This window comes from Malaclemys terrapin, chromosome 9 (genome assembly GCF_027887155.1).
Source record: "Malaclemys terrapin pileata isolate rMalTer1 chromosome 9, rMalTer1.hap1, whole genome shotgun sequence".
NCBI lineage: Eukaryota > Metazoa > Chordata > Testudines > Emydidae > Malaclemys > Malaclemys terrapin.
Window position 1 is genome coordinate 721,420 of NC_071513.1, and position 26,840 is coordinate 748,259.

Sequence of the window (26,840 nt, forward strand, 5' to 3'; positions counted from 1 at the left end):
TACACTGACGCCGCCGTGATGGGGCAGAGATGCTCTCCGCAGGCTGGGCTGCAGCTCACAGGGAGTTTCCCTTGGCTGTAGAGTGAAGCACGCTCTGTGCCTATCCCCCAGGGCTGCCAGGACCTATCACTGTCCTGTCTGCAAGCACTCGGGGACGAGGTTTTGTACAGGAAGCAGCAATGCGTGCGGAAGCTGAGTGAGCTGCGTAGTATCCTCCTTCAGCAGTGAGCGCTCAGTGACACAGCCAGCTCTGCCGCCTGGCCCAGGTGCCCAGAGAACGCGTGGCAGTACAGGGCCACGGAGTCCCCTCTCGCTCCCGCCTCTGCCAGGAAGGAAGCTGGGATGTTCCTGACTCTAATCCTCCTGCTCGCTGTTCGCAGCCAGCGAGCCATGGCCACCCAGAGGCAACAAGGTAATGCTCGCGCTCACGCCGCTCTGAGTCCCAGCTGCCCACCACGTTCCTCAGTCCGCTTCCTGCCTTTGTTCTACAGGCCATGTTTGGAGCTTGGGGAAGGGCCGCGCTGACAGGCCACCAAGGCAAGGCAGGAGTTCAGGGGCATGAGGCGTTACGGGGTGGGGGGGTGACTCTCTAGCAAGGGGGAAGCCCTGGAGATTGTGCGTTGTCCGTAGAGTCTTTGACCTGTGGGTTCAGAGCCATCCCAGCTTAGGCAGGTGTTGACTCATCACCCCCTGATGGCGGTTTGGGGGCCTTTGTGAAGCATTTGGTAAAACTCAGGTCGCTAACTCGCGGTGTCTTGTCAGCATCATAAGTCACCACCATCGGCACAAACTGGCCCCTTCGCTGTTTCACGGGTAAAGCCTGAATGGTCCTTGGAGGCTGAATTCACGTCTCCCCGTGATGGCTGGGGTGGGGGAAAGAGGCTGCATTGCTGCATCATGAGCTGTAACTCCTCTGTTGCTAGAGGCCGCCTCTGTGTCATTCGGGCACTTCGTTATGCGAGATGTGCTGAAAAATATATTGGCACAAGTGAAATAGCAATGATGAGTGAAGACATTGCTCAAGGGATGACATCTCTCGACAGGGCAGTACATGGCGTCGGTCAGGGACCAGGGTGTCCGTCTGCAGGGGCATGATGTGGTATCCATCAGGCGGTGGCTCTGTGGGGGTGTTGTCTGGCCACAGGGCAGCACATGGCGCCCATCAGGGTGACGGCTGGGGGGGGGTGACGGCTGGCCACAGGGCAGTACATGGCGCCTGTCAGGGTGACGGCTTGGCGGGGGTAACGGCTGGCCACAGGGCAGTACATGATGCCTGTTGGGGTAATGGCTTGGGGGGGGTGACGGCTGGCCACAGGGCAGTACATGGCACCCATCAGGGTTACGGCTGGCCACAGGGCAGTACATGGCGCCCATCAGGGTGATGGCTGGGGGGGGTGACAGCTGGCCATAGGGCAGTACATGTCACCCCCCAAGCCATCACCCTGACAGGTGCCAGCTGGCCGCAGGGCAGTACATGGTGCCTGTCGGGGTGATGGCTGGGGGCTGACAGCTGGCTACAGGGCAGTACGTGGCATCCATCAGGGTGACAGCTGGGGGGGTGATGGCTGACCACAGGGTAGTACATGGCACCTGTCAGGGTGACGGTTGGGGGCTGACGGCTGGCTACAGGGCAGTACATGATGCCTGTCAGGGTGACAGCTGATGGCTGGCCACAGGGCAGTACGTGGCATCTGTCAGGGTGACAGTTGGGGGGTGACGTCTGGCTGCAGTACAGTACGTGGCATCCATCAGGGTGACGGCTCAGGGTGCTGATGTCTGGCCACCAGGCAGTACGTAGCATCTGTTAGGGTGACGGCTGGAGGGGTGATGGCTGGAGGGGTGATGGCTGGCCACAGGGCAGTACATGGCACCCATCAGGGTGACAGCTGGGGGGGTGTTATCCGGCCATAGGGCAGTACATGGTGTCCGTCAAGGTGACGGCGGGGGGAGGGTGGGGGTGACGGCTGGCCACAGGGCAGTACATGGTGCCTGTCAGGGTGATGGCTGGGGGCAGTGACAGCTAGCCGTAGGGCAGTACATGGCATCTGTCAGGGTGACGGCTGGTGGGGGGGGTGACGGCTGGCCACAGGGCAGTACATGGTGCCCGTCAGGGTGACGGCTGGGGTGGGAGTGTGACAGCTAGCCGCAGGGCAGTACATGGCGCCCGTCAGGGTGACGGCTGCGGGGGGTGATGTCTGGCTGCTGGTCAGTACGTAGCGTCCATCAGGGCGACAGCTCAGGGTGGTGACATCTGGCTGCAGGGCAGAACATGGCATCTCCTCCCTTCTACCTTCTCAGAGCAGCCTATCAGCACCACTCCTGCCTGGCTGCAGGAAGTGGGGAAGTGCAGTGGGGCGCTCCTGAGCTCTCTGCTTCCCCCACTGCGGCGGCAAGCAAGAGGCCATGGGGGGACTCAAGGCCAGATCCCGCACTGGAAGTACTAAGTTGCAAAGCTGCCAAGCTCCCACCCTCATCTCCGTGGGGAAAGAGGCTCTAATCTCATCAGCCTCCAGCTTGAACCCTCAGAGCACTGGCCTGAGGTTTTAGGAGTGGGGCAGGAGGCGGGCGCTGCTCAAATCCATTCTCTTTGGAGAGGGAAGTGGAAGGGTCAGCTGTGAACCACAGGCCAGCAGCAAAGATTCAGAGAATGAGTCAGTTTTTTGTAATGCTGAATGAGGAGCTTTATTAGAATAAAGAACACAATCTTTTCCTGTAAGTCCTGCCAAGCCCATGGGCTTGCAATGCAATTACCAGAGCTGCTCAAACTCGGTCATGGAGAGTCCCTCTCTCACTGCATGGAGTTTAGCAGCAGGATGTGAGGCCCTGATAAGTATCTGCACCGTGGGTATAGTTTTTCGATGTGTATCAGCTCTAGTCTCTGGTTTAGTCTGTTCTGCTGTCAGTGGGGAGGCTGGCAGGCCCTTGTGTGTTACTCTCATTCCGAGAACCTCAGGAATAAACTGGGATCCTCGCTGAACAGGCAGCCAGTGCTCCGTCTGGGCTTGCCTCCCACACACGAGAACTCTCTCGACCAGCGTTCCTGTTCATGACCAGCGGCACGTCACTAGTTGGAGTGATAGAGACCCTGCAGATACCACTCCGCTCTCAAGCGCCCTGTTGTTCAAACATTCTCTCTCTATGTGGGTGCACCTGCTCTCGGTGTCTGGAAAACTAGCTGCAGGCTTCCTATCATTTCAGCATAAGAGGTGCATCCCAGCAAAACCACAGCTGGCAGCAACTGTTACTCCTGAGGGCATTCTGCGCCAAAAATGTTAAAAATCTGCAAAATTCTGCAAATTTTATTGATCAATAAATGAATGCAGAGGTGCCAGCATGACAGTGGGAGCACAGGCCACTGGCTACGTGAAGGTGAGAGATCACCCTGTAGTCCCCCACCCCCTGGACACGGACTCAGATCCTTTCCCTTGCAGCTCAGAGGATCTTCTCGACCCGCTCAGACATTAATCCGTGTTATGCGGTTTGTGACAAAACAGGACCTTTGAGTGCACATGCTGTATAAATGTGCTCCAAGCCTTTAACCGAACTGTGGAACTGCAGCAGCTCCAAAACATGTTTAGGTGGTGGCATTTTAGGCACTTTGACTTCTGGCTCTGTCTTCATCCCTTCTCTTAATCATAGAAATGTTGGGCTGGAACGGACCACTAGTGGTCATCTAGTCCAGCCCCCAATGCTGAGACAGGACCAAGTAAACCTAGACCATCCCTGGCAGGTCTTTGTCCAACCAGTTCTCAAAAATCTCCACTGATGGGGATTCTACAATAGCCCTTGGAAGCCTCTTTCAGAGCTTAACTACCCTTGTAGGTAGAAAGATTTTCCCCAATGTCTAGCCTAGATCTACCTTGCTGCAGATTTAGCCCATTACTTTTTGTTCTCCATGTCCACTGAAGATAGGACAGTTAATCACAGTCCTCCTTTAAACAGCCCTTATCATAGTTGAAGACTTATCAGTCTCTTCTCAGTCGTCTTTTTTCCAAGACTAAACATGCCCAGTTTTTTTAACCTTCCCTCATAGTCAGGTTTTCTAAGGCTACATTTAAACTACAGCACTTACAGCGGCACCTATGCTGCTGTAGCGCTTGTGGTGGAGACGCTCTCTGCTGACGCGAGAGAGCTCTCCCATCGGCTTAATAACTCCTGCCTCCACGAGAAGTGGTAGCTGTGTCAGCGGGAGAAGCTCTCCCTCCGAAACACCGCTCTCTACACCGGCACTTAGGTCGCTGTAACTTATGTCACTCAGGAGTGTGGATTATTCACACCCCTGAGCAACACAAGATATATCAAAGTAGATGTAGACAAGGGCTAAACCTTTTATCATCATTTTTGTTACTCTCCTCTGTACTCTGTCTCCCCTGTTTTGGGCACAGTGCTCCAGCTGATGCCTCACCCGTGCCGAGCAGAGCGGGACAGTCACCTCCTGTGTCTTACATAGAACACTCCTGTTAATACACCCCAGAGTGATCTGAGCCTTTTTTGCAACTGCAGCAGATTGTTGGCTCTTATTCAATTTGTGAGCCATTATAACCCCCCACACATTCTTTTCACCAGTATTAACACCTAGCCAGTTATTCCCCATTGTGTAGTTGTGCATTTGGTTTTTCTTTTTAAGTGTAGTACTTTGCACTTGCCTTTGCAGCATTTCATCTGGTTGATTTCAGACCAATACTCCAATTTGTCCTGGTTTTGAATTCTAATCCTGTCCTCCAAAGTGCTTGCATCTCCTCCTACCACAGTTTATAAGCACGCACTACTCCATTATCCAAGTCATTAATTAAAATAATGACTAGGGCCAGACCCAAGACTGACCCCCACAGGACTCCACTAGATCCACCCTCCCAGTTTGACAGTGAATCATTGATAACTAGTCTTTGTGCCCCATCTCTTCCCTGAATAGCATCCCATGGTGGAAGAAACTGAAGCTCTTCCTTCGACACCATCTGCGCTGCCCTGCATTCATCTCCAGGATGCGTGTTCTGGCCTGGGCCCTTCCCCTCACCCGGAAGGATGGACCCAGACTGTGCCCCTGACTCCTTCACCCTCATGCGCAGAGCCCTGGAGTCACTGCTGATCTGCTCAGGGTGAGATCCAGCAGTGTCATTAGTGCCCAGATGGATGAGCAGCATAGGGTGGTGGTCAGAGGGATGGATGAGCCGCTTCAGCCTTTCCATAAGATCTTGGCTGCAGGCTCCAGGCAGTGCCTGCACCTCCCAGGACATCATGGGTTGGCAGATGGACGCCTCCATCCTCCTCAGAAGGGAATCTCTGACCTCTAGCATCCTGCGCATCCTCCTCTCGGCTGCTGTGGCTGTGATCCTCCAGCTTTGGAGGCAAATGGCTCCTCCTCAGCCACTGGGGTCTGCCCCTCACCTCCTGTTGTCAATACAGCTACCAGGTTTTTCACCTCAATGGACAGGGACTTGGGGTGGGCTGGGGGAGAGCACAAGCTACTGCCCGAGGTGGCCAGCCACCAGTCTCCTCCCCATAGAGCAGCTGGTTCTCGGTCTGCAGTCAGCCAGAATCCTCCACCCAGATGTTCCATGCGCATCCTGTCAATTCAGTCCTCCTGCTCCCCGACAAGCCACCTCCTCCTGCAGCTCTCTGACCTGCTTCCCGAGGGACTTCCCCAGCAGACACCCCTCACATCGAGCAGTTCCCCCGGCCTGGCTTTCCTCACAGGCCGCGTTCCCAGCAAGCCAAGACCAGGGCTGGCAGGGCCTGCCAGGTGCAGGCAGAGGAAGAGCTAGGAGTGGTGCTGGCGATGCGCCGTTTACCTCCCAGTGTGGGTTCTTCCTTGTAGAGCACCTGGAAGGGAAGGGGGAAAAAAGAGACATGATGACTGTAGCTGGGGTTGTCAGCACTTTTCTTTATCTAATTTTACTCCTGTAGCCTCAGTTGCCTTCAGAGTTTTACCTGCCTTTCCCTTCTTCCTGACGTCTCCATACCTAGCCTGTCATCTACGTGGACATCGGTTCCCCCCCAGGCCTGGCAGAACCCTGCTCCTTTGCCTTGCACCGATTTCTGGGGCAGTTGTAATGCTGATCAGGCAATAGCAGAAGCAATGCTTTCAGGCCAGTGGTACAACGGGGTGTGGATGGCTCACGCCTGGGCTCGGGACAAGCCACACTGGGTCCCCGTCAGGCTTAAGGAAATACAAGGTTTGTAATTTAGCTGCTGCCCCTTCAGGCAGGGCACCACCTGCAGCTGCTGGTGAGAGGCCAGTCTGCTAAGTCATTTGGGACAAATCAACCAGCAGCCCCACAACAGGCTCTGGCGAGCAGGGGCACAAAGTTCAAGCTGCTGCGTTCTCCCCCCAAGCCTGACCCCCTTCCAGGTTGGAGCAGGGCTGCCTGATCCCGCAGCAACTCGTTAACCCTTTGTGTACCTATCGCTGGGTGGAGTGGAAACAACCAGAACCCACTGGCTGCAGAGGGCCCAATCCAAAGGCCTGTCAAGTCAGTGGGAGTCTCTGTTCCTGCTGCTTCCAGGAGCCTCTTTATTGCTGCACAGACCTGGGCAGAGCCCACCCGGAGTCAGTAACGAGCTCCGTTACCTGTTTTCTCCAGCCTGCCCATTCTTCCTTGCCGCGGGGAAGCCTCAGGTTGGTGCAGAACAGCCCCTCTTGCAGCAGGCTCTGTGCTGGCTGTCCTTCAAGCAGGCCACCACCTGTGTACGTTTTAGCAGGCCCATCTCAGGCCCTGCGCTTCGCTCTTGGAGCCACTCGACTGCACTGAGAACCTTCATTCTGACATGCTCGACGTCAGAGCGCTTCCCCGAACCTTCTGTACCTCCAGGTTTGGGGTAATTATTCATGTAGAGCCTAAGTGAGCTCTGCACTCCCCAGAGCAATGCAAGACGGGTCCCAGCTCTCCTCTCTGCCGGAGACCCTGGAACTCCTTGAGTGAGCCCAGCAGCTCCTGTGGGTTCGGCGCCTTTCTCACTTGTGCCTCAACACAGGCACAGCAAGGCCAAGCCCAAGCTCATCTTCCCTCCCCAAGCCCTCTCGCTGCTGAGCACCACAGAGCATGGAGGCCAACCACATCTTGCTGCCAGCACCCAGCTTCGGCTCCTGCTCGGAGCCGTACCCATCCCTCAGCCGTGCCCTGAGCACCTCCTTCCGCCTCCTGGGGTCTCTGATGTGGACTCACCTCCCTCCCCATCCAGACAAGATCATCTCTGGTGCCCAGTGCCCCACTTTACTGCCTTCCTGGTGGCCTGTCATCACCCCCTCATCCTTCAGGCTCATGCCAGACTGCAGCCTCCCCCGGGCAGGGACCATGCCTTGGAGCGTGTAGGAGGCACCTAGCCCAGGTCTGAGCTCAGAAATAACGAACAGTCTCTAAGACAGGCAGGGTTGGGAGGTGCTACTGAAGGGCAGTTTGGAGAGTTCTGCAGAATTGGGGGTTCATTTCCTGTACAGATAAATCTGTCCCATTGTAATAGAAACCACTTTCCCCCTCCTCCTTCCCAGCTGGCAGTGCCTGAAGTGGGAAACTGTCAGCTAAATTCAGTTACCCTGGCTGTCCCCTTAGCTTAGGGCCAGTAGCACTTAACATGTGAGTTTGGGTCACCCTCGCCCCACCCCCCATTGACAGGGACACTCCCATCACACAGCCTGTTACGCTGTAAGGCTTTGGGGGCAGGAACTGTAGCTAGCGGTGTTTGTACAGCACCCAGCACATCAGGTCAGCCCAAGGGGGGCAGGGGCAGATCCGACACTAGCTGTACAGCCATCCTGATCAGCCAGCTGCTACTCGAACATCAGAGCCACCAGCAGCCTGCACGTGTCTTGCGCTGAGGGCAAAGGCAAGAAGCTGGGTTCTGTCCCGAGCCAGACGTAACATTTGGGGGGGTCCTCCTAGACAGCTGCTCGTCTCTCCCCACCCTGCCTACATGGTGGACACTCAGCTGGTGCCTCTGGCAAAGCTGGCGCTTGGTTGAGAGTTGAAAGCGATGCCACATTTACACGATCATTGCAACCACCTCCATGTACTACAGACCAAGGCCAGGGAGATGACCAGTCCCAGCATGCACTGCCCCTGGTGGGGCTAGGCAACAGGGACAGGTGTCGATTGGGAGAGGCCCAAGCCATGCTGCTGCCTTGGGCCAGTGAACAAAGTCTGGGCCCAACAATCCATTCAGCAGCTCTGCTCTTCTCAGGCTGGCTCCTAAGGGTGTGTCCACCTCGCAGCTGGGAGCGAGCCCCCAGCCCAAGCAGCCAGATGCATGTGAAAAACAGCAGCGTGCACATGGCAGCACGGTCTGGGACCCGGAGTCAGGCAGCTAGCTGGCCTGAGCCGCTGCCCGCACCACCACAGCCAGAGCGATGTTCGTTTTAGCTCTCACAGAGCTAACCTCGGATCTTTTCCTCTGTCCCTGGGTAATCATCTAGGGCCCCTTGGGAGGCTCACTCACACCCCCAGCTCGGTTTCAGCTCACAAGTCTTCACACCATGGGCAGCCTTTGCGTCTGCTGGTTGATTGAGGGCTGTTCTCCCATCCCTCGGCTTGTTCATGCTCTCAGGCCCGCCCTAACCGCCAACCCACCCCTGGTCTTCATCTCCCTGGAAACTTTGTGGGGGTCCCTCAGCCTCCGTTAAGGGCTTGGGTTGTCTTTCTTCCCTTTCATCGTGAGTTAGGCTCGGTTGCCTAGTGGGTTCCTTTCCTTCCTCCTCGGGTTTATTCTTTTCTCTCCCTTCAGGTTTAATTTTTCCCTTCTTGGGATTCCTCTTCCCCAGTCTGAGAACCCCTACACCAGCTTGTTTTCTGATGGAGAAAGGGCTCCAGTCGGTACCCATCACGGCAGGGCAGCCCTTCCATTATCCCCACCTGTTTCCAATATAACCTTAGTGAAATGGAGAACAGTTTCTATCCCTTTTGCTTCCCTCCAGTCCTGGCCCAAATACGACACTTGGGAAAACTGCATTCCATGTACTGGCAATCTTTTTTTTAATGAGTCCCAGCCACCCCCACTGGTAACCTGTAACGGACAAGCCCCGGCTAGAGCTCCTCTGGGTTCTCCTTTTCCATCTCCTTTCCAGCTGGAGGTTCTCTGTTCTTCCTCCCAAACACCCACCCCGTCAGGTCAGTTCTCTCCTGGGGAGAGACGAAGGTTTCTGACCGTCAGAGGGGTGAAATATTGGAACGGCCTTCCGAGGGAAACGGTGGGGGCGACGGACCTGTCTGGTTTTAAGATTAAGTTAGATAAATTTATGGAGGGAATGGTTTAATGGTAAAACATAGTAGTCAAGGAAAACCAAGCAATGGTAGGTAAATTGTATAATGGCTGACAGGGGTCAGGCTGGAGACTCTTGCCTATATGCTCGGGGTCTTACTGATCGCCATATTTGGGGTCGGGAAGGAATTTTCCTCCAGGGCAGATTGGCTGAGCCTCTGGAGGTTTTTCGCCTTCCTCCGCAGCATGGGGCAGGGATCTCTAGCAGGAGGGTCTCTGCCGATTGAAGTCACCTAAAACAGGATTGGGGACTTCAACAGCAGAGTCCAGGGAAGGGGTAGGGACGGTTTTATGGCCTGCAGCATGCAGGGGGTCAGACCAGATGATCATAATGGTCCCTTCTGACCTTAAAGTCTATGAGTCTATGAGATCTGCCTTCGCAGATTCCTCCTCAGTTTCATGTTGGGAGCCACAGAACCTGGTTGATGCCAGCTGACCCACACCCCTGTGTTCTTGGGGAGGCCCTAGAGGAATTGTTCAGTCTGTCCATTATCTTCCTCATTGTTTGGGTGTCTTGGCTGCAGCCAGCAGGTGGCCCACAAACCCCCACCCACCTTGTGGATCAGAACTTTTGGTGGTACTGTTCAGTGGACAGACGCACCTGATTCAAGATGGTGGCCTGAATCACCTCATAATTCCTGGCCTGCTCCTCACTCAGAGCCCCCCATAGCTGCCCTCTCCAAGGTGCCCAGGAATTCATTGGATACTCCGCAGGGCCCATCCTACGCTGTCCTAGGCTGGACGTCTGGTGGCCATCTCCCACCGCAGGACTCACCACCAGCTCTGGAAGCTGCTGCTGGGTCTCTCAGGAAGTCCTGCAGGCGCTTTCGCTGCTCGGCCAGCCAAGCAAGCAAGGGCTGCCAGTCCAGGGGGTGGGATTGCTGGAGACTTGGCAGAGCCTTCTACAGCTCTGCTTGCTGTTTCACCAGCCACTGCAGGGTCCCCTCCATGGTCCAGGCTGCCAAACTCCCCTACTGGCTACAGATCCCAGCCAAGCCTCCAAGAGGGATGGGGGGAGGGAGTGTCCCACTCCTGTCTCTTGTCACTGCTCAGAGACCTTCTGGCCAACCGCCTCATGGCTTATTTCACAGTGTTCTTCTCCCCACCTGCACAAAGTCATGCTGCTCTGTATTTACAATATCCCACAATCCTTAGCTCACTCCGCCAAGGATGGAGGAGACGGAAGGTCTTTTCCCTGGGGGAGCTCTCACCTGGTTCTGACTCTGAAAGGCCTGCTTCTCTCTGTTTCCCTGTGCACTTCTTCCTATGCCTTTTCTACCTCTTGGTTAATGGGCTAATTAGCCTTTGGGGCTCTCCTCAGCCCATCCCAATCCACTAATTAGCACAGCCCTTTTTAACCAGGGCTACTCCAGAGCAATGACCAGTGTGCTGCATCAGTCTATGGTGTGTAACATAATGCAAGAATGGCTACACCCAGCCCCCGCTTCACCCATGTAGGGTGTGGCTGTCTCCCCCAGGGCTATGGAAGAGAGCAGGGGGTTGGACTAGATACCTCCTGAGGTCCCTTCCAACCCTGATATTCAATGACTCTATGCCCCTGACCCACGGGGACATTGCATACAGGACAGCTACCCCTCCTGCTCTTAAGGCAGTGTCTCTCAACCTTCCCAGACTGCTCTGCCCCTTTCAGAAATCGGATGTCTTGCGTACCCCAAGTTACACCTCACTTAAAAACTACTAGCTTATAAAGATCTAAATTACCAAGTGTCACAGCACAGTATTACTGAAAGATTGCTACTTTCTCACTTTTACCATATAGTTATAAAAGACATCCGTTGGGATATAAAGCTTGTACTTACATTTCAGTGTATAGTCTATAGAGCAGTACAAACAAGTCATCGTGTGACATGTTAGCTTGTACTGACTTCGCTATCCTTTTTATGTCGCCTGTTGTAAAAGTAGGCAGTGATCTAGCTGCATTGATGTCCCCCCGGCAGAGCTCTGCGTACCCTGGTTGAGACCCCCTGCCATAAGGGAGGTGCTGTGTCCTGTACCCCCGGAGGAGCCTCCGAAGCATTGGCAGTAGCCCCTCAGAGCCCAGCCCTGAGGCACACCCAGGAGTCTGCCCACAGAGGCTGAAATGCAGCCGTCGCACCCCCTGTAGGCCCAGTCCTGGGGGCTTGAGGGGCTCTGACAGGGTTAGGCCCAGAAGCCCCAGCTCAGGGGCATGGCCTACTTTGCTGCCCTGGTTTCTCTTTGCTGACTGACCACAGCCACCCAGAGCCAGGGCAGGGCTCTCCTGAGCCTGCGTCCTGCGGCTATTTACAAAGCGCTGCTCACCACAGCCCTGCCTGCAGGCTCAGCAGGGACTTTCCAGGCCCCAGCTCGCCGACTGTCATACACAGACCCAGGGTTCAGCTGGGTTCAGCCAGAGCCTGGCCGGAAAGGGCCATGCCGGCTGCTGGGCGCTCGGCCTGGGGAAGTGGCACTGCCTCAGCCATTGGGTTTGCAAAGGAGGAGGAACCAGTGGAAAGTTTCAGCAGGTGGGAGCAGGGGGGAAAGTGGGGAGGAGAAGCAGCAGCAGGGTGAGGGATTTAACAGCTGTATTTAGCTGTCACTGGAGAACTGACTCTTCCCAGGCTGGGCACAGCACCCTGTGCTGATGAGACCCAACACCCATGTGGCCCCACAACAGTGGGGAGGGGGCCAGCATGGGGCTTTCAGGCCACAAGACATGTTAGTTAACAGCAATATTCTGAGCCTTGGTCACATGGATGGAAGTCACAGGGTGTGGGCTGTGCAGGGGGCTCGGGGGCAGGGGTTACTCGCCCCACAGACAGTTCCATCTAGTAACGAGCTCTCACTGCACAGGTACTAACCAGCACCGGCAAAGCCCCAGCTGTGGGGCAGCTCCTAAAAGGGAGGCCATGTCCCAGTGAAACAGCATAATGCCCTGGGGAATTCTCCAGCACAGCCTCTCCTGAATCCCTGACCACCCATACCGCCTCCTCATGGGCTCAGGAGCCATGGCATGGCAAGGCCGAGCCTTCGGCACATGCCACAAGGAGCCCCGGAGCCCCACCCCAAGCCTCGCAATGGCCGCAGGTTTTGGAATTCACCCTCCTTGGGGCGATCGGTTCAGGCTCTTTGCAGACTCAGGCATGAGTCAGTTATACTCAGGTTACATGTTCAAGTTTTTCTTGACATCCAGGGGGGCTAGCAACAATTCTTTTTTTAATTTTTTTTTTTTTAAATGAAAACAGATTCTGGTCTCATCAAATGACACCAGGAGCTGGGCCCGTGACGTGGGCTTATAGTGCCTCCACCTTAGTCTGGCCCTGCCTGAGGCAAGCCGAGCTGCTGGGCTGAGGAGACTCAGAGTTTCCTCTCTCCTTGACGCATTGCAGCGAGCTCAGTAAAACCTGGCCTGCTCAGAATCCCCTTCTCCATCCTGGGCCGGGGAGTCGCTGTGCTGCTGCTGGCAGCCAGTACACAACCCACCCACTTGGGCATGGTTGCTCTGGGAGAGCAGGATAAGCAGCAGGCCCTTCCACACATACGCCCTGGGCAGTGACTCCCCAGAGAAGCAGGCGAACCCCGCCGTAATGAGGGCAGGCAGAGGCGGGACCAGGCCAGGGTGCTGAGAAGGAGAGCAGCCAGTGGACCAGGGCTTTCATTCCCAAGCAAACGAGAGCGCCCAGTGCAGGCAGAGGGGAGGGTGCTGCTTACAATCGGGTGCGTTTCTGCTCTGCCATGTCCTGTTTTTAGGACAGGAATTGTCCAGTCTCAGCGCCGCTTGCCCTTCCCACCAGGGACTGTGCGCGCTGTGTAAAATGAAACGAGATCGATTTCTTCTTGTAACCCCCTTGTTCTCCTGGTCTGGGGAGGCTGGAACTAGTTGAGAGCTGGCTGTGTTCTTACGTGGCCCACAGCCAGTGCCCCAGCCACAAGAGAAGCCGTTTCTGAGAATCTCTCGTTTCTCTCGCTAAACTCAAGATGTGCCGCAGAGCTTTGGCTCAAACCGGCCCCAAGAGTTTCCCCAGGTAGGTGAAGTTGGGGATCTCAGTGCTATTGACCTGCTTTTGTAATCTGTCCGGAGCAGATCGCTGACTCACCGGCACAGCGCCTCCTGCTGGTCATCTGGGAATTAGCTCTTTCCAGCCTCAGAGCGCCTGCTGCTGGCCGACGTCTCATCTGCCACAGGCCCGTGTCCCTCCCAGCCCCTTACCCTGGGGGTTCTGCCCCACAGCAGTCCCCACACTCTGGGTCTCCCCTCCCAGGGGAACCCCCAACTCTCTAGGCCCACCTTGCCTCAGTAGCTACTGCCAGTCATCATCTAGCCCCCGCTCACTGGGGCAGACGCAGTCTGTAATGGCCACTCATCACTGGCAAGGGGGTCGGACCAGCTGCCTCTGCCTATCCCCGGGCTGCCCCTCTGCAGCCCCAGTACCTGCTTAAAGAAGAACAGGAGTACTTGTGGCACCTTAGAGACTAACAAATTTATTAGAGCATAAGCTTTTGTGGACTACAGCCCACTTCTTCGGCTGTTACTCTAGTACCTGCTTAGGCCTTTAAGGAGGCCTCAGCCTGGGGAATTGCCAGCCTGGAGCTCCCCAGCACTGCTCTGCCCCAGGTACCCTTGTGCTCCCAGGCAGCTAGGCCCTTCCCACTCCAGGGGTGGAGTGAGACTGTCTTATTGTCAGGCCCTGCAGCTCTTTTATAGGGCCCAGCCTGGCCCTGATTGGCTGCCTCCCAGTCTTTTCCTATTGGCTCTCAGCCCCAGGGCTGCCTTTAACCCTCTCAGGGCTGGAGTGGGGTGACTGCCCCCCTACACTGTCCAATTGTCTGAAAGCAGAACCCCAACTCCGGTCATCTCAAATCCAGGGGTGTCAGTACATGCCACACCCTCTGCCATCTCCATCTCTCAAACGCCAGATCATCTCAAACTCCATCACTCAGACACTTGGGCACGAAGTCCTCAGCCCCCAGAAAACTCCAACCAGTGCCAAATGCTGCAGTGCATCTCAGCAACATGGGCTATCAAGAGCACGTCACACCTGTCTTCCTCTTCCTGTGTTGGCTTCCCATAGAACACAGAGTTGAGTTCAAGATCTTGGTCCAGATCTTCACTGCGCTCACGAGCCTGGGTGCAGGATATCTAAAGTTCCAGGAGCCAAAAGTTCTGGGCCAAGGACAGCTCTGCTCTTCTGATGCAGGAGAGCTGTTCACCACCAGGATAAAGTCCCTGCCTGTGGCATGAACTCCCCCAGGAACTAAAAACCAGCACTGACCTCACCACGTTCTGTTCTGAGTGCCTGGCACACTTCTCCAGCCTGCCTTTGTTAGTACAGACCCAGAGCACTGGGCATGTGTCAACTAATGCTTTTTTTTTTTCTTTTTTTTTTCAAATCCCTACGCAATTTCCTGCTAAGAGTGAAAGGGAAAAAGAACATGCCCCATGCGGCAGATGTCAGTTAAATCACTTCATGCACCGGAAGGCAGAGGAGGAGGGCAGGATAAGAACCTGAACAGAACAGAAAGCTTTACAGCTCTGACTTGGGTGCCTCCTATGGCAAACTACTAAAGCCCAAACCGAGCAGGGGTCCCCAATCTTCTTCACCATTCCAGCATCTTAGACTGATCCCAGAGAGCCAAATGCTAAGTGCAGGTGTGAACTGGCTCACGATAACTGCTCATCAGCTTGAAACTCCTTACACAATGCTCTTCCACTTGAACGTATTCCTCCAAACGTACCAACACCTACAAACCCGGCCAAGTTTGGCATTTCTATCTTCAGGCATTGGCGTTATCCAAGCACAGTGTATAGAGAGATGGCATTCGGGATGCACACATAACCCCAAAGCAGTGAACCAACTTAGCTGAAAAATTAACATAAATCCTCTTCTGTGGGTTAGAAAGGCAGGGACTTGAGCCGCCTCTGTAGCACATGCTCCCCACCTGCCTCGCCCACAGAATGTCTGTACGTGCTGCAATCTGAACCCCCACCCCGCCTCAGGAATCCGCCTCCCTGGTGGGTTGGCCATTCGCATGCTCCCCTCTGACACAGCGCTGGCTTTGCGATACACTTCCTTTGAAGGGTGGGCTAGTGGGCAGAGCAGGGATTGGGCGTCAGGGCTTCTGGGATTAGTCCTGATTCTGCAGCTGAATTGAGCAGGTCACTCAGCCACAAAATGTGCTTCCCCTTGCAGGCGTGGAGTGCGTCCTCTTCAACGATCAGTACCTGACCTGTATGTGGGGCAGCAAAGAGATGCCGACAGCCAATTATTCGCTGTATTACTGGTACTTTCCCCCAAGGTAGGCAACTCTTCTTTGGGGCTGGGCTGCTCTTACCTCGTCCTGGGGGTTGTATTCCCCGTTAGCATGACCCAAGCAGGCCAATGCGAGGCCAGTAGCCATCCTCAAGGAAGTGCGATGGGTTCCCCGGGGGTGCTCAAATACCTTGCTATGCAGCATGGGGCATGCTTTGTGCCCAGGCTTGATGCAGAGCTGGAAGCAGTGGGAAAGTTTCCCTCTCCTGCCACCAGTGAAGCTGGAGGTGTGGGGACTGGCTCTGCCTGGCCGCCCTGTGGCGCTGGAACACAAGAGGGAGTGGCTGAGATGGGGCTGTAGGCAAGAGGGCACGCTGGGGGTGGGGCCCGCGGGAGAGCAGAGCTGTCCTGCTCTTGGCACTTCTTGCAGAGTCCCTGATCACACCAAGACAATTCTTGGGTTCTTTACAGGGAGGGTCCCCAAGAGCCAGACTCTGAAGCTCTGGTTTGAACCCTGGCAGGGAGCCAGGGCACTTCCACAGCTGAACCCCTAAGGGGCCAGTCTGGCAGCTTCGGGAACCCTGGAGAGTCTGCTTCTTTCGTGCCATCCCAGGACCGAGCCCTCCCTGCCTGACACGCGGGGCTGTGCTGCTGGCGGCACCCAATGGGGAACGGGCTTCTCTCACGGGCACTTTGTCTTCAGTGGGGAGCAGCCTGTGACACCACCTTTGGAGCCCCAAGTACCTGGAAAGGCTGGGCTCTGCACCTTAGCCCAGCCTCCAGTCTAAACAGAGCCAGTGAATTCCCCATTGGGTGACTCAGAATCGCACCAGCACTTGTCTAACGGTGCCAAACCTGCTCCTCGGCCCCAGAACCAAGCCCAGAGCAGAAGGTGCATTCAGACCTTCCCCAGGCAGGCGGAAGTCCTGAGAGAGGAGGGGCACTGCACCCAGCACAAGGGCCAGGGGCTGGAGTGCACAGCAGAGATCATTCAAAGAGCAGAGCCGAGGGCAGCATCCGTAAGGACCAAGGACCTCGGGCTTTGCAGTTTTCTGCTGTCCTTGATTTCTGAGCTCTCTCCATAACCAGCTCTGTCATGCCAGTGGAATGCAAGTACTACCTCCAGGAGAAGGGCATCAACACGGGCTGCTGGTTCAACCACAGCGAGATCATCCAGTTCCGCACCTTCTACATCCACATCAATGCCAGCCATGAGGGCAGGAGCCTCGTCATCCCCACCAAAGGCATGAAGCTGCAGGACCTAGGTATGGAAGAGCACAGCTCATGCTTCACCTGCCCAGCTCAGGCTGCACCAGCGAGCTGACACCCATGGTCCATGCTGGTGCAGAAGCTCCATCCAGGACTGGCTGCATGCCCACTCCCTCCCCCACTCTATAGTCCCAGCCCAGAGGCCGCTGCACATCAGGAAGAGGTGAAGGGACGCTGTCACTGTTGGTCACACATTCCTTGGGGGCCAGTGGGATGAAGGGGAGGAGAGAAATAACAGCTTTGCGTTCTTCCAGAAATTCTTGCTTCATTAGGAGGCGCTGTTGTCCCTCGGTCCCAATGGCCTCTCCGGGTTCAAGTCATGTGTGACTATTACGGAGCAGCAGCTGTTTCTCAGCAAAGGAGAAGGGTTCACATTATAAACTCGGGTTCCAGGCCCTTGCCCAACTTCCCCACAAAGATGCCAATGCCCTGAGGTTTCACATGCCCCCTCTCAACCCAGGGTGCCAGGGACGCAGGTGGGGTGGGATACACAGGAACTGGCCAGCGCCCTCCCCGTTCTGATGCCTGAGGACTTTACAGAGATGAGGGCACGGAAAGTGAGCTGTTGCTGATGAGTGTCAGCGCCGCTCACTGAAATGCCCTGGTGCCCTGAACGTCAGCTGGAACGTTGGGAAATTGCCTAGTTAGAGACAGCGGTTTTCAGATCGAGCCCCTCTGAACCCCATCACCTGGCACCACTAAATGTTCCCTGGAAAAGAACCAGTAAGGGCCTGCAATGGGGCTTCTGCTCTCTGCTGGGGCGCCCCCTTGTGGCTGCACCTGGAGATTAGCTCTGCCCCATCTGATGCCCCCTTCCTTTGGTCGCTCACACCACAGCCCCTCTTGCTCTCTGGAGGTGTAGTGCTTCCTCTCCGTGGCTTGGCGCCCCCGGCCAGCTCACTACAGTGTGTCCCGTCCAGGGTAACACAGGCGCACTGGGCCATTCCAGGCAGCCTTCCCACTTCGAGATTGTGCCACTTCCCTAGGTAGGGGCCACGACAATCAGTAGCAAAGGTCTGCATCATCTCTCCCCATGCTGCCATTTCCCTGGGCCTCGTCCCACTCTGCCCTCCACGGGCTTCCTTCTCCACCAGCCCTGGGGTGACCCTGTCCCTCCGGCTGGTTCCCCGGCTGCTGCTCCTCTCCGCACTAGGCCAAGAGCAGCTGCAGCCCCTTGGGGTGTCACGTCCGAGCTTTATACCAGCCCCCCCACACTGCCAGACGGGTAATACTCGGCAGCCCAGCTTCAGGCTGCCTCGCCCCAGGTGCAGCCTCCCATGTTAATTAGCCCCTTCTGAGCCACCGTAGCCCTGCAGGTGAACCAAGGGCACTGGAGCTCTCCCAAAAGTGGGGGGCCTGGGGGCCCCAGCCCCTCCCCCTGAAGCCCCGCTCCCGGGGTGGTCCAAAAGCAGCCTCTGTCCACCCCCTGGACGCCCCACTCAGGGCAGGTGGAGGGACCCAGGCTCCCCACAGCTGCCCACATGGCTCTCCCCGACCCAGCTCCAGCAGGGGCTCGGAGCTGCAGCCTGGCCATGGTAAAAGCCGTGTGGTCAGCTGTGAGACCCTCCACCTCCACCTGCTCTGGGCGGGAGAACCGGGGACACGGGCTGGGGGCTGCTCTCAGGTGGAGGGTACACCATGGCCCCCCACAGCTGCCTGGGCTCCACGCTGGCCTGGCCAGGGAGTGTGGCCTCGGGGGAAAGAGGAGGGGAAGGGGGTAGGGTCTGTCCCGGTGAAAAGTGGACGGGCCAGACCCCTCCGTTTCAAAAAGTGGGGGGGCTCTGCCCCCCCCCAGTTCTGGCACCACTGGGGTGAACACCCCGCCATAGGGCCTTTCTGCTGCCCCATGTGGAAGGGCCTGCTGGGGTCCTGAGGGCAGCCCCACCCACCACACAAGGGCTGGCCACCTCTCTGCTCTCTGTCACACAGGCCAGCTGCCTGGGCTGGCCATGCCACTCGTGCAGCGCCTGGTGCTGACCAGCCCAGAGCGCTGGCAAACACAGTCAGCAAATGGCAAAGCCAGGCTGGCGTCTCCCTGCGCAGGCCCCATCTTGAGAGGAATTCACCTCAGTGCGCCTAGGCCTCACGCACGCTGGCGGGGGTGACGAGCACCTGTACAGGGCCGTCCTGGGGCATAGGCACCACACACAGCTGTGTAGAGCACCATGAAATGTGGGGCACCAAATTGCCCCAAATTTCATGGTGCTCTAGGCAGCTGTGTGCTGCATACGCAGCAACACCAGCCCTGGCAACCAGCCCTATCCCTCGGCCAGTCCCAGCTACGAGGGGCAGGGCCGTCCCTGGGGAGTGTGGGGCCCCGGACAACTCCCTCCGCCCTGCCTCTTACCCTTTCCCCTGCTCTGCCCCCAGCCCACCCCCATTCCACCTCTTCCCCCAGCGACCCCGCACTCACCAGCAGCGGCGGGAAGTGGAGCAACCCGGCCCCAGCCCCGCTCTGCCCCGCTCTACTCCGCCAGCTCCCAGCCGTGGCGCTCCGCTTCCCGCCGCCAGTGAGTGCGGGGAAAGGACGCCCCCCTGCACTCACCGGCGGCAGGACGCAGAGAGACACGGCCCCAGCCCGCTCCGCTTCCCTTGCCCCGGCCCCAGCCATGTCTCTGGGGTTTGGGGAAAGGATGCCCCACGCACTCACCGGCGGCAGGACGCGGAGAGACACAGCTGGGGGCTGGTGGAGTAGTGCGGGGTGGGGCCGGACTGCTCCGCTTCCCGGGGGGGGAGATCCCTTCCCTTCCCTCCAAGCCCCTGCTCCCAGCCCCCCCGCTAATCCCCCGGGCCACTCTGGGCCTGTGGGGCCCCCACAAGTGGCCCTCCACAGCTCCTGCCTCCCAGACCCTGGTGGGGGGTGGGGGGAGGCCGTGGGGGAGCTGAGTAGGACACCCAAATGGCTAGGGGCGGCCCTGCACCTGTAGAAGTGAAGTGGTTCCCTGTCCAGGGCATGGGACATCCCAACTGCCCCCTCCATCCCCTTCACGGGATCTGGGACTCTGAGCGGGACTGGCTGGCGCTCTAGCAGAGTCCCGCCCCCGAGCCAGAGTACTGTCTGTCTGTCGTAGTGAAACCCGCTCCGCCAGTGAACCTGACCATCCAGAACATAACCAATAACCAGCTGCAGCTGACCTGGGACTCCATGTACAACAAGCCCCACTGCCTGGAATACGCTGTCAGATACAAAAGCAACAAGGACACCAGATGGACGGTAATGGCAACCAGCAGCCTGGCCCTCCTGCGGCCACCCAAGGCAGGGGCAGCTCAGAGGGGGGCCCCAAGGGCCACAGCCCGTCATCCGCTGCCCCCTTTACCCCACGGCTCACATTCACTGGTCCCCTGCCCTTCCCAATCCCCCATGAGCTAAGGGCCACGCCAGCCTGGGGCTAAGTTAATGCTGCTGCTTCACTGCACCTCAGGACTCTTCTGGCTTTAATTACCCTTCACGCGACCCAAATGCCCCATCTCAGGCTGCAGGCCCCAACCCATTCTCCTCCGAGCCCACCACTAACACGTTCTCTCTGGGAACCCCTCCAGCACCTGGAAGCACAGCGCTGCCCAGGGGCCAGCTGAGAGCCCCATATGCACACAGGCCCTGGGGAGCAGCACAGACCTTGCAAGGCTCCGGGCGCTGGGACTCACAGGCGGAATGAGGTTCCTTGTGCCTGTGCTGTGCCTATAGCGAAGCAGGGGACAGGGGCGGAGTCTGTCGTTTGTGGACAGGGAACAGGGAGGGAGACTGTAGCAGGGCTGAGCTCCATTCTCCACTCATGCCTGGCGAGCCCAGCTTTGGGGTGCACGTTTCACAGCAGGCGCTCAGAGCATCTCCTTGTGCGCCGAGCCGCCCACCCTGTCTCACATGCACGGGAACTTCTGTCTCTGCCTCAGGAGCACTTGACCAGTGGCAAGATCTTCTCCTTCCCTAGCGTGGACTACGAGAAGTATTACACCTTCAACGTGAAAAACAAGATCAGTCAGTACTGTGGCACCACCCAGCTCTGGAGCGAGTGGAGTGTCCCAGTGTTCTGGGGCAACAATGCAACAGACAAGGGTAGGTGACACCCCTCACAGCCAGGGTTTCCCAGCTGGCCCCCGGCCCTGGGTTGTTAATAAGGGGCGTCCTGGGCCCAACAAGAGAGAAGATGTTAATTATTATTATTATTTGTAGTTGCATAGTGCATAAGCACCGACTCTGTGGGCCCAGAGCTGTCCCTTGGGTAGGGTGAATCGGGGGGACAGCCCTGAGCCCTGCACTTTGGGGGGCCCCATGCTTCAATGAAATCGGGACTGTCCCGATATTTATCCTTTGTCCCACATCCCGACCAAGGTACGATCGGGACGCCGTTTGTCCTGATATCCAGGTGAGGAGGCAGGTGGGGAGGTGAGGCAGGAGGGCGAGTGGGGTGAGGAGGCAAATGGGGAGGTGGGAGAGGGCTGAGGCGGCAGGAGGTGAGGAGGCCAGCGGGCGGGCAAACGGGGAGTGGGAGGGGGACGGACGGACGGCAAGGAGACTAGCGGGGAGCCTGCACCCAAACTCCCTCCAAGAGCCCGCACCCCTCCCACACGCAAACTCCCTCCCAGAGCCTTAACAGGTGTGGGGGGGGGGGCGGGACTTGGACCCGTTCTGGGCACTACCAAAAATTATACAAACCTGCCTCCCCTATGGGCAGGGGTGAGGGTTCTGGATGGGGCCAGAATTGGGGTGCAGAAGGAGGTTCTGGGCTGGGGCAGGAGGTTGGGGTGCAGGGGGGTGAGGGCTCCAGCTGGGGGTGTGGGCTCTGCGGTGAGGCTGGGGATGAGGGGGTTGGGGTGCGGGGGGGTGAGGGCTCCAGCTGGGGGTGTGGGCTCTGGGGTGAGGCCGGGGTTGAGGTGAAGGGAGTGGGGCAGGAGGTTGCGGTGTGGGGGGGTGAGGGCTCCAGCTGGGTGTATGGGCTCTGGGGTGAGGCCGGGGATGAGGGGGTTGGGGTGAAGGGTGCTGGAGTAGGGGGTTGGGATGTTGCGGGGTGCAGGAGAGTGTTTGGGGTGCAGTGTCCCAGTGACGCTTACTGTGGCTTCCAGGAAGCAGCCACCAGGTCCCTGCGGCCCCCTAAGTACATGGGCGGTCCCTGCTGCCCTCACGCCCACAGCACCGCCCCCACAGCTCCCATTGGTTGCGGTTCCCAGCCATTGGGAGCTGCGGAGCAGCCACTTGGGGTGGGGGCAGTGCGGGGAGCCTAGGGGCTGCTTCTGGGAGCCACACGGAGCCAGGGTGGGTAGGAAGCCTCCCTTAGCCTTGGGCCCCCACTGTGCCGCCAACTGGACTTTTAACGGCCCGGTTGGCAGTGCCGACCGGAGCCACCAGGGTCCCTTTTCAACCAGGTGTTCCGGTCGAAAACCGGCCGCCTGGCCACCCTAGACGACAGGCAGGAAGAGAGGGGCTCTGCAAAGGCTTGAAAGGAGACAGGCAGTGATTTGCTGCACTAGACAAGGGGGAGCCCGAGGCGAGATGTAGAGAAAGGGGTGATGTGGCCAAAGCAACAGGGGAGGAAAATGCTCTGCACCTGCATTCTGAATGGAGCTGAGCGAGGCAGGACGGTGCTTGTCGATGCCAGAGGGAGGAAAGTTGCAGTGATCAGGGCGTGAGGCCATGGGGGCCTGGATGGGAGCTGTGGCAGGGGGTGGATAGGACGGCTGTCTCCTGGAGAAGTTACACAGAAAGAATCAGTAAGATTCAGACACAGCCTGACGTTTAGACAAGTGCTCGTTTCTGCCCGCGTTCCCAGCTGTGTGGGGGACTCCTGCCTGCTCCCAGCCAGGAACAGCCCTATGGCCTCTCTGCCCCTCCCCTCTACAGTCAGACCACACCAGGGGTGTGTCCGCATCACCCACTGTGCATCCCCTCTGCAGGCGTGGCAGAGAAGCAGGCACCATGGTTCTGGATTCACGTGGTTCTCCCCACTGCCTCTTTGATGCTCATCCTGGTCCTTGTCATTTTGTTGATTCGAATGGAAAGGTGAGTCTTCCGCTGCTTCCCCAAGAGCCCCCAACCCCTGTGCACAGGTATGGCCCTGTAAGCAGAGAAGCTTTGTTCCCCAGGTAGGTCCTCCTGGCTCAGAGCGGTGACCCAGACCCGCATCAGCTCTGCGGGCAGGACACAGGGTGGGAGCAGGATTCGGCCAGGAGGACCCACCTGGGGAACAGGGCTGAAGGGCTGAATCAGAGGAACCAACTGGTGCCTGGCTGAAGAGGGCCCCTGGGCCCATGGTAGGTGTCTGCAGCCAGCTTCCAGGAGCTGCCCTTCCTCACTAAACAAGTCCTTTCCCATTCTGCAGAGTCTGGGTTATTCTCATGCCCAGAATCCCCAACCCCAGCAAGAACTTCGATGAGCTCTTCAACACCCACCAGGGCAACTTCCCGGTAAGAGTGCTGGGCCGGGGATGGAGGAGCCACCGGGCCGGGCCGGGCTGGGGACGGTGGGGCCGACGGGCCGGGGTGGGGATGGAGGGGCTGCCGGGCCAGGCTGGGCTGGGGACAGAGGGACAGCTGGGCTGGGCTGGGGACGGAGGGGCTGACGGGCCGGGCTGGGCTGGGGACGGAGCGGCCGACGGGCCGGGTTGGGGACGGAGCGGCCGCTGGGCTGGGCTGGGCTGGAGACGGAGGGGCCGACGGGCCGGGCTGGGGACGGAGGGGCCGACGGGCCAGGCTGGGGACAGAGGGGCCGATGGGCTGGGCCGGGCTGGGGACGGAGGGGCCGACAGGCCGGGCTGGGGACGGAGGGGCCGATGGGCCGGGCTGGGGACGGAGGGGCCAACGGGCCGGGCTGGGGATGGAGGGGCTGATGGGCCGGGCTGGGGACGGAGGGGCCGACGGGCCGGGCTGGGCTGGGGACGGAGGGGCCGACGGACCAGGCTGGGCTGGGGACGGAGCGGCCGAGGGGCCAGGCTGGGGACGGAGGGGCCAACAGGCCAGGCTGGGCCGGGAGGGGCTGATGGGCCGGGCTGGGCCAGGAACCTGCTCCTTGGGATGGACAGACAGATAGGGCTCAGCCAGGCACCCAGAGATAGGGGCACCTGCTCCCTGGAGAGTTGGGACAGACAGGCTGTTTCCCTCTAGCGCTGGTTCAGCTCCCCTGCGGGGCGCGCACCCGTGTCTGCCCCATGCTGCTGCCTGCAGTGTTAACCTAGGGCAGGTACGAGAGCATGCGACACACGGACAGTCCCTGGGCCTGGGTCCTGGCCGTCCAGCTGGCCCAAGGAAGTCAGCCTGGACATATGCACAGCCAGAGCTGCCCCAACCTCAGGCCTGAATTTTGGCCCCGAGACTCAGGGTACATCGACCCTGCAAACAAAGAACCACGCGGCTCCCGCTCTGGAGCTAACACCAGCAGTGTCGCTGCTCCTGCTCGGCCTCCGTAACCCAGTGAGGGGGGCTCGGAGCCCGGGCTCCAGGCCAAGCAGGAATGGCTACACTGCTGGGGCCCCGGGTGCCCAGGCCAGTCGACCTGGCCTCAGACTCACCCTCGCAGGGTTTTCGCAGTTTAGGCAAGCGCTAAGGTGCTGCACCCATCAGCCCGCCGGCCTGGTCCCAGCTCCCTGCTGGTGCCTCCAGGAGCACGTTGGGTGCTGGATAGATGCACTGTGACCCTCAGCACCAGCAGCCGGGTGGCTCTGCCCTAGCGGGGAGAGGGGCCCCTCAGGTGAGCCATGGGGCAGCCCTGGAGTGGGAGCTTGCGGGGGAGTGCCTGCTACAGGGGGCCGCCTTTAACCTGCGTTTGGCTCTCTTGGAGGAATGGGCCGGAGTCTCCAAGGACGTCGTGGAGAGCTTTAAACCCAACTACAGCGAGAGCTTCTGCTACGTCAGCGAGCTACCCCCCAAGGAGGGCAGCACGCCGCTCTGGGAGGGCCGCGACAAGCCGAGAGCCCCCTCGGGGCGCTCCTCAGCGCCAGCCTCCAGCAGCAGCCCTGGGCTGATCCTCTCCAAAAACAGCTACGTGGGAGTGTGACATTACCAGCAGGAGTCGGGATTGTCTGCTTCTATCGCCTCTCCTCACACTGCACCCCCACTCTCTGTGCCCCGCCCCAAAGCCTCCCCCATCCACCCCAGCACCCTTCGCCCCATCCTCACACATATACTCCTCCCCCATCCACCCCAGCACCCCTCCCCCATCCTAACACGTACCCCTCCCTCATCCACCCGTCCCCTCCCCCTCCTCACACATGTACCCCTCCCCCATCCACCCGTCCCCTCCCCATCCTCACACATGTACCCGTCCCCCATCCACCCGTCCGCTCCCCATCCTCACACATGTACCCCTCCCCCATCCACCCGTCCCCTCCCCTTCCTAACACATGTACCCCTCCCCCATCCACCCGTCCCCTCCCCACACATGTACCCCTCCCCCATCCACCCGTCCCCTCCCCATCCTCACACATGTACCCCTCCCCCATCCACCCGTCCGCTCCCCATCCTCACACATGTACCCCTCCCCCATCCACCCGTCCCCTCCCCCCCTCACACATGTACCCCTCCCCCATCCACCCATTCCCTCCCCCTCCTCACACATGTACCCCTCCTCCATCCACCCGTCCCCTCCCCCCCTCACACATGTACCCCTCCCCCATCCACCCATTCCCTCCCCCTCCTCACACATGTACCCCTCCTCCATCCACCCGTCCACTCCCCATCCTCACACATGTACCCCTCCCCCATCCTCCCCAGATCCTCACACATATACTCCTCCCCATTCACCCCAGCACCCCTCCCCCTCCTCACACATGTACCCCTCCCCCATCCACCCGTCCCCTCCCCATCCTCACACATGTACCCCTCCCCCATCCACCCGTCCCCTCCCCTTCCTCACACATGTACCCCTCCCCCATCCACCTGTCCCCTCCCCCCCTCACACATGTACCCCTCCCCCATCCACCCGTCTCCTCCCCCTCCTCACACATGTACCCCTCCCCCATCCACCCGTCCCCTCCCCCTCCTCACACATGTACCCCTCCCCTATCCTCCCCAGATCCTCACACATGTACCCCTCCCCATCCACCCCAGCACCCCTTGCCCAGCGCCTCAAGCACTCCCCCCAGCCCCCGTATGCAAGCACACACCCCTTTCCACATATATGACGCTCCCCTCAGCATTCTTTTAGTGCCCCCCCATGCACTTGGCATCCCCGCCAGCCGCCAGGCAGCTCTCCAGCGTAAGGCACCTGGCGTGTGGCTGCCGTGCCCTGCTGGGCCTTGCTGCCCCTAGTGCTCCCCACGTTCTGCCTGGGCTGAGCAGGGCCCTGGCAGAGGAGCCCTCTGGCTGCTGATTGTGCAGCAGCTTTATAAATAAAAACCGTCTCACCCAAGAGTGTTGGTTCCTCTGGGCATTCTGTACCTGCCCCCCGCCCCCCCGACCCAGCTGCTCCGCAGCCTCGCCCACGTCCCCTGGCTCTGCCCAGTGCCCCTCGCTCCCACTGAGGCTGGGACGCGGGAGTCCCTGGAGTCACCCGCCTGGAGCGGGGGCTCCGCACTCATTCACTTGCCTGCTGGAATCCATTGTGCGTCCCTCTGGCTGGGCCTGTTCCCCTGCATCTGACCTGTGGCCCGCTCGCTTCCTGGGCTGCGCACAGAGCCTGGCGCCTCTGCTCACGGCTTTGCCATTGGCCCATTGGCCGTGTCACCCAACCACGTAGGCCATGGTGCGCAGCCGAGGCCCAGCAGGCACTCACGTCACTGCTACTCTGGGCTGCCAGGAACCGAAGAGCTTCCAGTTCTGGTCACGGCCCACACAGGCAAGTGAGATAAAACCAGAGACACGCTCTTGTTGGAAGGGTGCAATGACACCTGCCTTTACTGTGCAGCTCGCAGACACTCCCACAGCAGCTCCTGAAAACAGAGACGAAGCAGGCAGCTCTGTAGGCAGAGGCACAACTCCACCCACCTGGTTCTAGGCTGGCTCGCTGCAAACTGACACTGAGTAGAGTGCAGGCTTCCCTGCAGAGCCCCAGTCTGCCAACAGGTTCAGGAACACCGGCACATGCTCTCAAAGCGCTCGCTTGTGAATCTAACCCCGTCCTCAATACACCACACTGCCAAGATGATGGCCCACGGCTGTGCTCAA

General features: G+C 58.8%; 1 protein-coding gene across 2 annotated transcripts; it reads left to right on the plus strand.

Annotated features, from left to right (window-relative positions):
- Positions 1-188: 188 nt before the first annotated feature.
- IL2RG (interleukin 2 receptor subunit gamma) lies at positions 189-25,294 on the plus strand. Of its 2 annotated transcripts, XM_054040640.1 has the most exons (8): positions 192-412; positions 15,420-15,525; positions 16,569-16,744; positions 19,820-19,962; positions 20,640-20,802; positions 22,638-22,743; positions 23,063-23,147; positions 24,517-25,289. In XM_054040640.1, exons 1-8 carry the CDS (start codon positions 343-345, stop codon positions 24,730-24,732), a joined length of 1,065 nt encoding a protein of 354 aa, XP_053896615.1. In that variant the 5' UTR covers positions 192-342; the 3' UTR covers positions 24,733-25,289. The 2 variants fall into 2 exon arrangements, with proteins under 2 accessions (XP_053896616.1, XP_053896615.1); XM_054040641.1 differs by lacking the exon at positions 22,638-22,743 and having other exon boundaries at positions 189-412; positions 24,517-25,294.
- The last annotated feature ends 1,546 nt before the right edge of the window (positions 25,295-26,840 follow it).

What these genes read in the sequence shown, in the direction of transcription:
- IL2RG (XM_054040640.1), top strand. Translation starts at nt 343, where the DNA reads ATGTTCCTGACTCTAATCCTCCTGCTCGCTGTTCGCAGCCAGCGAGCC. An exon ending in CATGAAGCTGCAGGACCTAG is followed by an intron (nt 16,745 to 19,819) that starts GTATGGAAGAGC and finishes TGTCTGTCGTAG; the next exon opens with TGAAACCCGCTCCGCCAGTG. An exon ending in CAACAATGCAACAGACAAGG is followed by an intron (nt 20,803 to 22,637) that starts GTAGGTGACACC and finishes TCCCCTCTGCAG; the next exon opens with GCGTGGCAGAGAAGCAGGCA.